The following is an 11,132-nucleotide window of genomic DNA, read 5'->3' as shown; positions in this document are numbered from 1 at the left end:
ACTCAGGCAGATTAATGTAGGAGCTAGCCAAATAACCAAAATGAATCAGATGGAATTAATATTTGTGGAAACTATAAGAGATCCCAATCTTTACAGGTTTTTCCTATTCAAATATATAGATATGCAATTTTAAATCAAAACCATGTCACCTCCCCACAAGTGTCACTCTTATTGAAATAAGCTTTTGCTGCATGAAAGTGAACTATAAGACAGGAGTGCCAGGGTGGCTCAGTCGGTTAAGCATCTAACTTTGACTCAGGTCATGATTTTGCAGTCTGTGAATTTGAGCCCCACATTGGGCTCTGTGCTCAGAGCCTGGAGCCTGCTTTGAATTCTGTGTTTCCCTCTCTCTGCCCCTCCCCCACTCACATTCTATCTCTCTCTCAAAAATAAACATTTTAAAAAATAAAAAAAATTTTAAGAAGTGAACTTTAAGACATACCTCATTAGCATTAAATTCCTAACTTGACCCTCACATGATTAGTTTTAATACACTTCCAAAGCAAGCTCTTTCTTACTCATGACCCTGAGATTAAGAGCTGCATACTCTACCAACTGATCCAGCCATGTGCCCCTAAACCAGAGCTTCCCAACCTTAGCACTGGTTGATATTTTGAGCTGGATAATTCTTGGGGACAGGTGGGGCACACAGGTTGTCCTATGTATTATAAGATATTTAGCAGCATTTCTGGCCTTTATCCACCAGATGCCAGTAAAACTCCATATTACTTCAGTTGTGATAACCAAATTGTTTCTAGACATTAGCAAATGTCCTCTGGGGTGAGAGAGCAAAGTCACTCCCCACTGAGAACCACTTCTAATGAATATTTTTCCTGCCTGGCTTTCTTCAGACAATTTTTTTTTTTTTTCTGAGCTAATGAGTTATTTAATTTCTTCATATAGGACAAAGTGAGCAGACCCCCAGAAAGGACTGGCTGGTGTTTTCTATTCAAAAAGCAGCAATGATGTTAACTTGCACAAGTACTTCTCACTTAGCTATCAACAACACATTGACAGAACTGGGTTTGAATGCCATTCAAGCACTTACCAGCAGTGTGGTCTTGAGCAAGTCACTTAACCTCTCCAAAGGTTTCATCTGCAAAATGGGAATAACAATATCTACTTTGTAGAGTTGCTAATGTTAAAGATAATTTAAGTAAAATAGTACTTATGCCTGACACACAGAATTGCAACAAACGACAGCTGTTATTGTATTACCATTAAGGTTTATAGCAGTGAAGGATATTGTACACCCTCCACAATGCCTCTATCAGTATTCCAACTTCATTGTGCATTAGAATCACCTGTGATGTTAAAAACTGAAGATGCCCAGATCCCACCCTCCAGGAGGTCCAGGGACAACAAAGAGAAAAACTGGCTGAGATTGTTATGTTAAACTTGACTCTGTTGTATTTTCATGCTGTTGTAAAATTTTGCAGCATTCTAAGACCCAAGAAAGAAGCAATTCATGAAAATAACTGAACCATATAAAATATTTGTCATAGAGAACAAAAACTACTTTCAAATAATGACGTTTTAACAGTTTATTTTAAAGGTAATTTTAAAAACAAAGTTAAAGACAATCTGAGAAAAAAATTGCACAGAATACACTCATTAAATAAGTATTGTGATTAAATCAAAATAAGGGAAATGTTTTCTTCTGCAATTCCGGAAATAAGTTCTGTTGTCCTGAAGGTTCTTATACTTCCAAAAAGGGGGGAAATCTTGGCAATTAAAGCTGCCTCTTAATCATGTAAATCTACAGTAGAAACAAAATTTTTTCTGTTCTTCCCAATAAGTCAGTTTCGATCTTCAAACTGTGCCTTGTTTTTTAAAAGATATGATGCTAGAAATTCAATGGGATTTGGTGGTCTGGAAGGGAAAAGAAATCCAAAATTTAGAAATTTATATTCTAGGTGTATTAATTTAAATGTATTATTCCATTAACAAAAACACATCTTTTTAAATTTAATTTTCATTTTACACTCAAAGGCCATTTGTAGTAAATATGGTAAGTGAAACAGACAAGCAAGTTAGTCAACAATATGGTTTAAAGAGGCTGAGATTTTTGTATGACTTAAATCTGGTTATAAACTCAATTCTAAAACACAAAGTTTCAAAAATGTAATGTTTGACAGTGGGATGACGATTACCCAGGATATTGAAATAAAGACTTAAAGGGGTCACCAGGGAGAACTCTGGGGTGCTGACAGTACTCAGTTTCTTGATCTGACTGCATGTTTTGTGGGTATGTTTGGATTCTGAAAATTCATCGAAGTGTACACCTATGACATGCACAATTTTCTCCACAAGTATCATCCTTCAATAAGAGTACAAAAACAATATAGGAAAATGGCTGTAGCATCAGTGAGATGAGTGGATGAACTCCCAAAAAACGAATCAAAGGAATCAACATTCATTTGGACAAGTAAGTTCTATTATATTTTAAGTCACCTGTATTTTACTTCAAATATTTAAATCAATAATAATTCTAATACTGCTACCCTACAGCACATCTGAGAAGTTAAAACATATTTTTTTAGAATTAAGAGGTGGGAGAATGGGGAACTGGAGAAAGGTGGTCAAAAGGCACACACTTCCAGTTACAAGATGAATAAGCAAGCACCAGGGGTGTGATATCTGACACGATGACCTCGGCTAACACTGCTGTGTGAGAGACAGCAAAGTTGTTGAGAGTAGAATCTTAGAGTTCTCATCACAAGGAGAATTTCTTTTCATTTTTTTTTTTCCTTTTTATTGCATCTATGTGAGATGAAGGATGTTAACTAAATGCACTGTGGTAATCATATCAAAAATATATGTAAATCAAACCACCGTGGTATATACCTTAGGCTTATACAGCGATATACGCCAATTATTTCTCAATAAAACTAGGAAAAAATGTTAACAGAAGATGTCATTTCCTATTTATCACTTTTCCATAGATTATGCTTGCTGAAAAAAGAAGATGAAAGATGAAAAATTGGGGGAATCAGATATTTAAAATCCTACTATGAAAAGGCGTATTTAGAATTCATTTACAGTGATCTCAAAACATTCCTTTACCATTTTAAATAGCCTTTTGAACTGCCTAGACATAAACAACATTTTTCACATAATATTTATGGTTAATTTCATGAATAATTTTGCCAGAATTCCTTCCTTAAAAATGGTTTTTAATAATAGCATGTTACTTAAAAACTTCTTCAAATTTTTCCTTCTAGCATTTAAACTAATATTTATAATTTCTAATATATTGGCTTTCTGTAAAGAACAAGAAAATATAAAAGATGCCCATATTTTAATTGACAGAATTAGAGCCGAGACATAACTTGCAGTCATAAATAAATCCTCTTTTATACGTATAACTAATTTATAAAAACATTTTCCCTATTGGATTTGCTTATACAAAAAGAATTTAGGTAGAATTACTAGGAAAAAACATGTACAGAAAAAACTGTAATGTTGCTAATAAAGAAATATAAATCAAAATACCTTGACAAGAAAAGTTAACAGTCACGCTATTAAGACTATGATAATGGAAGAAACTTAAGGATGAGTTTTTGGATGGAAAAATGGTATTATGTGTCAAACACTATAAAAAGAGTCATGTTCTTCAAACTTGCAAATCAACTCTTGGAAATTTATCATAAGAAAGTAATGAAACAAAAGCAAAAGAGGCATGAAAACATATAACACAGGTTGCCTGCTAACCTATAATAACAAAGGAAATTGGACCTAAGAGCTCAACAATAAGAAAATGGCTAACTGCAATATTGTTATAATTTAAATTATAATCACAAAGCCTATGCAGAGATATGGAAAAAGTTTTAGTTTATAATATTAAGTAAAAAGGAGATAAAATTACATGTACACAATTGCAAATCTTTACAAATATGCATATGATCTAAGATCAGTAGAGATAAATGAAAGTGTCTTAATTGATGATATTAGGGCTGACTTATATTTTATTTTATTAACTCTTTATATTGCGAGAAATAATTAAACATAACTAATGATAACTAATGAGATTTCACTTAGGGAAGCCTTTATTTTGCTTTCTCCAGGAACTCCATTTGCAGACACTATCTTACCTTTCTTTTGCAAGCACAGCCAGTCCCTGTAATAATATAGGCACAACTGTCTGATCCAGGTAGGCACGAGTTGGCAAAGACTGAAGATCCACTTTCTGTTTTGATGACTTTTCTGCATTAATCTTCTCATTGTCTACTATCCTCTAGTGGATTCAAAAAACACGCATGTATATTACAAATAACTAGATTGAGTGCTAAACAAAAAATAATGGAAATATGACGAGTAGAAAAGGCAAATCAATGACCAGAGTTGGTATGGTAGGGCAAATCTCTCTGCCAAAATAAAATCAGACCCATCTCTAAATTTCATTTAAGCCTTTCTTCTCTGAAGGCACCATAGTATCTATTCTTTTAATGTCTTATCTCTAGATTCTACTCTTTCTCTCTCTCCTTCTGCCTGTTTAGGAATAAATACAAGTGCTTTTTCTTTCTTTCATAAGAATGCTTTCCTACAGTATGCTTCAAAAAATATGGACATGACAATAAGTAGCACTGAATCACAGTGAGAAAGCTAGTCCTGTTTCAATCCTTTCATCACAGGCAGTTATCAAGGATAAGTCTCACTTCCGTAGTAATAGGTGTGTAACACTTTAGCAACACTTGCTAAACTCTTAACAGAGAGAGCAGGCTTCAGGCTCAGAGCTTTCCAATGGCAATAGAATATAGCTAAAACTTATCCCCACCATTTCACATTCACTATTTTCTTGTTTATGGTTATCCTCTATCAAATGAGAATGTTTTTCCATTGGTTTCTTTTTTAAAGAAATGCATTCATGATTTTTAAAAGTGAACAGAATTAAGAAAAAATATTAAGTAAATGATAGTCAAAAAATGAGGATCATATGGAAAAGATCATTAATATGATATTTAAATGATGTTTAAGAAACGACTTATACTATTACTCCTAGAAACCCCCAAATTTCGGTCTTTCACATAGATTCATCTGACATCTTTACTGAAAAACTTTGCATTCTTTTACAAATCGACCATTTTAGAAATTTAGAAATAAGTGGCTATCTACAAGACAAACCACTATTAAGAACACTTTCATTTAAATAAACTTTTGGGGCACATGGAGGACTTAGTTACTGGAGCATGCAACTCTTAATCTCAGGGTTGTGGGTTCAAGCCCCACGTTGGGGGTATAAATTACTTAAAATCTTTTTTAAAAAATGAACTTTTGGGGCACCTGGGTGGCTCAGTCGGTTGAGCATCCAACTTCGGCTCAGGTCATCTCACAGTCTGTGGGTTCAAGCCCCGCGCTGGGCTCTGTGCTGACAGCTCAGAGCCTGGAGCCTGCTTGCGATCCTGTGTCTCCCTCCCTCTCTGCCCCTCCCCCACTCTCACTTTGTCTCACTCTGTGTCTCAAAAATAAATAAATGTAAAAAAAATTTTTAAAAAAAATGAAATTTTGCTTCAATCATACTCAAACTGGATATAAATGAGTCAATGACAACAAAGAAACATTTTCTAGACTTAGCTTTTTTAGACAATTTTATTTTGTAAAAAGTGGTAAAAAACAAAAAAACTTTAATCATATACCTACAATATATATGTACCATGATTTCCAAAGACACTTCCCACAACTATGTCAGGCAACAACTCTAATCAGGCTGATGATTTTTCCATCTTATTTTGAGACTTAGTAAGATGATAATGTTCTGTACTTAATTAATGTATAAAATATCTATTTACTTGCTCATGGATTAAGAAACTTACTGTTCCTCAGTAAATTTCAACAGATAATGCCCATATACGACAAAAACTAGTCAGTTACATGACATTCCAATACCTTCAATAAGGAAGCAATTAATTGCTTCAATTAAGCAATACCTGATTAACTCCTATATATCTTATAATAAAACCCCTTGACCAAATCCTCTCATTTTTCATTCAAATATTTAATGAATATGCACTATGTGCGAACTGCTAATGCTTAATTTTAGTTAAGCCAAAATCCTGAATTAATCTATATATATATACACACACACACACAAATCCACCCCCCTCCAAAAAAAGGTATAAGATGTTAATGGTGTAGAACAATGATCACAAAAACAGGGGGGGGGGGAAAAGGTGACCCCTATGATTGTCGTAGGCTACTGCTTCCTGCTAGAAAACATATAGGATGCAAGGCAGAAAGAACCAAAGCAGAGCCCAGCAATCTCCCCAAGCTGAGAAGACAGACTTGAAACTTCAGGGAGATTGGGGCACCTGGGTGGCTCAGTCGGTTAAGCAGTCGACTTCGGCCCAGGTCATGATCTCAGGGTCTACGAGTTCAAGCCCCGCGTCGGGCTCTGTGCTGACAGCTCAGAGCCTGGAGCCTGTTTCCGATTCTGTGTCTCCCTCTCTCTGACCTTCCCCTGTTCATGCTCTGTCTCTCTCTGTCTCAAAAAAAAATAAACGTTAAAAAAAAAAAAAAATTAAAAAAAAAAAAAAAGAAACTTCAGGGAGATCAAGACAACTAGAATTTACAGGACAGTGTACTGAAGAGTACATGGAAAGGAGAGAAATGTGCAGAAAGACACTAAAGAGACTGCTTTACAGTCTTCAGGTGAGTACTTATCAGGGCATGGATGTAGGGCAACTACCCAAGGCTAAGGGAAAAAAACACCTAGAATAAGCAGGAGACAGAATCCCCGGAGCTCACACAAGACCAGGAATAGTTCATGTTCCTGTGACACAAAACTGGAAAACCACACAATATACGGAGCCTTGGGGGAGATGCAAGAGAAGGATATTAGGCCTCAATTAAAGGTCGGTCTGGTCTCACCTGGAAAAGCTTAAAGCAAACCTCAAAGGGATCAAATTGTTTCTCAGTAACTTAACTGTGTCCTAGACCAAAGCTCAAGAATATTTGAAGGAATACAAAAATAACCAGTACCCAACAAGATAAAATGCATAATGCTCAGCCTCCAGTAAGAAATCACCAGGCAAGCAAAGAAGCAGGAAACTACTACACATAATGAGGAAAACAATTCAGTCCACAGAAAGAGACCCAGAAATGATACAGATGATAGAATAGGCAATGCCATCAACCAGCTATTATAATATATTCCACATCTCCAAGAAGGGAAAGGAAAACGTAAATAAATTAAGCTAACAGTATTTAAAAATATTTGAAGAAATAATGGCCGAAATTTTTCCAAATTTCATGAAAACTCTAAACCCACAGATCCAAGAAACTCAATGAATCCTAAGCACAAGATGCATAAAAATAATTTAAAAAAAAAACACACGAAGACATATCATAATCAAATTATTTAAAACCTGTAATAAAATTAAAAACACCAAGAGAAGAGACATTAAGTATGGAGAAGAAAAGACAGAAATGATTGCAGATTTCCTGCCAGAAATAATGTTAGCCAAAGACAATAGAACAAATCTATACCCAGCAAAAATATCTCAAGACAAAAAAATAAATTCAAAAAATAAACATAAAGACAAAATAATACTTTTTTTAAGACACTCAGAAGCTGGAAGACTTCCTTACCAGTAGACCTACACTATAAGAAATGTTAACAGAAGTCCTTAAGGCAGAAGGAAAATGATGCCGGATGGAAATCTCCATCTACACAAAAGAATGAAGAGTCAAGATGGTAAATATGGTAAATGGTAAATAAGTGAGTAAATGTGAAATATTCCTTTTTCTTATTGTTTGAATCTCTTTAAAGACAACTTTTTAAAGAAAATAAAAATAATGAGGGGCACCTGGGTGGCACAGTCAGTTAAGGGAGCAGCAACACTTGATTTTGACTCCAGTCATGATCTCATGGTTCAAGAGTTTGAGCCCTGGATCCAGCTCTGCACAGTGAGCCTGCTTGGGTTTTTCTCTCATTCTCTCTCTCTCCCCACCCCCCGCTTGCACTCTCTCTTTCTTTCAAAAACAAATAAATAAACTTTAAAAATAAAAAAAATAAAAATAATGGGGGCGCCTGGGTGGCTCAGTCAGTTGAGTGACCGACTTTGGCTCAGGTCTTGATCTCATGGTTAGTGAGTTCGGCCCTGCATCGGGCTCTGTGCTGACAGCTCGGAGCCCGGAGCCTGTCTTTGGATTCTGTGTCTCCCTCTCTCTCTGTCCCTCCCCGACACGCACTCTGTCTCTCTCTGCCTCTCAAAAATAAAGAAAACTAATAAAAAAAATTTTAATAAATTAAAAAAAAATAAAAATAAAAATAATGAGTTATGGTATTTATAAAATATGTAGAAGGTATATAACAGTGGCACAAAGGCCAGTTGAAAGACAATGGGAGAACACTGTCGTTAAGGTTCTTACACTGCACACTAAAAGAAATAATACCACTTGAAGGTAAATTGTTAAGCGAGACTTGCATGCTATAAACCATAAAGCAAGCCCCCAAAAAGAAATTAGGAAACAAAATGGAGTAAGACAGAAAGTAGCAGCAGCTGAGTGGTTTCCAAACTTTCAGATATCACAAACAACAAATTCAAAATTACACAATTAACGAACAGACCAACATAGGGAAATGAACTCTATTTTCCAAAGTAAAAACTTACAAATAAATAAATATATTATTTTACTACCACCATTAATTCATAAGAGAATGGGCATTTTTTCAAAACATTTTTTAATGTTTACTTATTTTTGAGAGAGAGAGAGAAGGGAGGGGCGGGGAGACACAGAATCCGAAGCAGGCTCCAGGCTCTGAGCTGTCAGCACAGAGCCCAACGTGGGGCTCACACTCAGGAATTGCGTGATGGTGACCTGAGCCACCCAGGCGCCCCAAGAGAATGGGCATTTTTAAATTATAAAAGCAGGAAGACCAATCACCAAACAATGTATCATTATCAAGTACTCCCTCCACTCATTTTTTCCTCACTTTTCCATGGAAATTGGTCTGAGGACTTGAGAGAAACACTTTGGGAAACACTGCTGTACCGTATCATGGCTCTGCCTTCGTACACAAGCACCATCACAGAAAGATTGCGCTGATGCCTTAAAAGAAGTTTCTTAAAGGAATAGAACACAAACTGGTGTAATTACTTTACACAAAGTTTTCTTTTGTGTAAATAGTAGCTGCTACTATTATTACTTTGCTTGGAAATACTCCTGTACTCATTTATCCAAACTTAATCACTGGCAAGGTCTTTCCCTATTTTTTTTTCTCCTCCAAGAAAACATACACATCTCCTGGAAGCCTCTATTTTCCTAACCAATCCCACCCAGCCTTGGCTAATTCATTTGCTCTAGCATTTACTCATTCATTTACAAAATAACTTCTTCTTTTAATTTTTGTTGTTGTTTATTTATTCTTGAGTGAGACAGTGCATGAGCGAGGGAGAGGCAGAGAGAGAGGGAGACACACAATTTGAAGCAGGCTCCAGACTCAGAGCTGTCAGCACAGAGCCCCCACATGGGACTCGAACCCAGAGCGGTGGGATCATGACCTGAGCTAAAGTCGGATGCTTAACCCACTGAGCCACCCAGGCACCCCTAACTTCCACTTTTAAACAACCTCCTAGCACTTATATGCAAAAGCTCTGGGAAAGTATATCCACTTGTGTATGTTTTTTGTGTGTACTCTTTGAATTCAGACTTCAATGTGTAAGACAAAAACAATGTCTATTATGTGTGTTACAACTTCCAAAGGCATCTAATACTGAACGCAAAAAGAACGCAACACTTATTCATTCCACCAGCACACTATTCTGCTACAAAGACAATGGGTGTAATTTTAATGCGCAATTTTTCCAAAGAATATCCCAACAGATTCATCAATAGCCACCAAGCAAAAACGACTCTAACAGTCTCCATTGGTGACGCATGTTCGTTTCTTTATATCACTTTCAGAAGTTCAAACTCTTGACTCAAAAGTAATTTGGACTTCTGTATACCACGAGGCATTAGTACCACTAATAAAACAAGCTACCCATAACTTGATACTGTTTGGTTCATGCTGAGATAAAAGTTTTCCCTTGTGCAAAGCAACCTGGTAAAAATGGATCCTAAGTTTTCTCCAGCACATAAGAGACGCTCAGAAACGGCAAAAGAACTGGGCGAATTACCTCGACATTGTCTGTAAGACCGTACTCAGAGTGAGGGTTTTCTGCAACCTAGAAAACAAAACACAGGTCACTGAGACACGAGCCGCCCCTTCTCGCTGCACACCGCCACCCTGAAGCCAGGGCCTCCTGGTACCTGCGTCTGTCCCTCCAGCATCTGCTCTGGCTCCATGGCGGACCCTGCAAGTCACAATCCCCGGAAACCAGTCTTGGAAAACAAGAAGAACGGCGAGTTACCCGGGAGATTTCAACACGAAGATGCCAGGATGGAGTCCAGCCCAGCCCAGCCCCCGACCCCGCCCCTCACCCCCACCTGGGCGCGGGAGCACCCGGAGCAGTAGAGGAGCAAGGTGGGACAGTCCAAGACAGGGCGCCCGCATCAGGTCCGGAAGCTCCGCGGTAGTCCCAAGAACCTAGAAGAAGTGGGAAAAGGGGGAAAGGGAGCTGATTACCCGCGCCCAAGCCGCTCGTTCTTATGAGCCCTGCACCGCGCCACCAACTCCCAGCACAAACCGCTTCAGCCGTAAGTGACGGATGTCGCACGACTGCCGCGCCTGCGCAGAACTCCCCAGCCGACCTGGGGCGGGGTGGTACCTTGGTCCTGTCCTGAGTTTACGTTGCACTGTGCGGTCCGCAGTGTCCTGGTCAAAATGTGGTCCAAGAGGTCGCGAGAGACTCGTCCTTCAACTTGCCCACTCAAGGCAAGAGCCAGCCCAGCTGCAGACCCAGTGACCACCGCAACTGGCAGGAGTTCAGCCCCGCCATGCCGCGGTGCTGCCTGAAAGCTTCTGCCGGAGCCCTTCCGCGCGGAAGCAAAATCACCCACCCGCTGGGTGGTTTTTATTAAAAAAATCAGACCTAAGCTAAGCAGTCTACGAAAGAATGTCAGTGTTTTACTCTAAACAGATGGGGGCAGAAGCAGTGTTTAGGGGTTTCATGGTAAGCTCTGGTCAAGTCCTTAAATCTGTGAATATGCGATGTTAAAGCTATTTTACACTTGTATCAAAATTAGCA

General features: G+C 37.9%; 1 protein-coding gene across 3 annotated transcripts; it reads right to left on the bottom strand.

Moving 5' to 3' along the window:
- Window positions 1-1,529: 1,529 nt before the first annotated feature.
- Window positions 1,530-10,898, bottom strand: DPY30 (dpy-30 histone methyltransferase complex regulatory subunit). Of its 3 annotated transcripts, XM_042933302.1 has the most exons (6): window positions 10,713-10,898; window positions 10,432-10,531; window positions 10,255-10,326; window positions 10,122-10,169; window positions 4,095-4,237; window positions 1,530-1,872 (listed from the first exon to the last, which is right to left on the bottom strand). In XM_042933302.1, exons 3-6 carry the CDS (start codon window positions 10,288-10,290, stop codon window positions 1,800-1,802), a joined length of 300 nt encoding a protein of 99 aa, XP_042789236.1. In that variant the 5' UTR covers window positions 10,291-10,326; window positions 10,432-10,531; window positions 10,713-10,898; the 3' UTR covers window positions 1,530-1,799. The 3 variants fall into 3 exon arrangements, with proteins under 3 accessions (XP_042789236.1, XP_042789235.1, XP_042789234.1); XM_042933301.1 differs by lacking the exons at window positions 10,432-10,531; window positions 10,713-10,898 and adding an exon at window positions 10,571-10,652; XM_042933300.1 differs by lacking the exon at window positions 10,713-10,898 and having other exon boundaries at window positions 10,432-10,618.
- Between the last annotated feature and the right edge of the window lie 234 nt (window positions 10,899-11,132).

This window comes from Panthera leo, chromosome A3 (assembly GCF_018350215.1).
Source record: "Panthera leo isolate Ple1 chromosome A3, P.leo_Ple1_pat1.1, whole genome shotgun sequence".
Classification (NCBI taxonomy): domain Eukaryota; kingdom Metazoa; phylum Chordata; class Mammalia; order Carnivora; family Felidae; genus Panthera; species Panthera leo.
The sequence above is the reverse complement of the archived record's forward strand: the minus strand, read 5'-3'. Positions and strand labels throughout refer to the sequence as shown.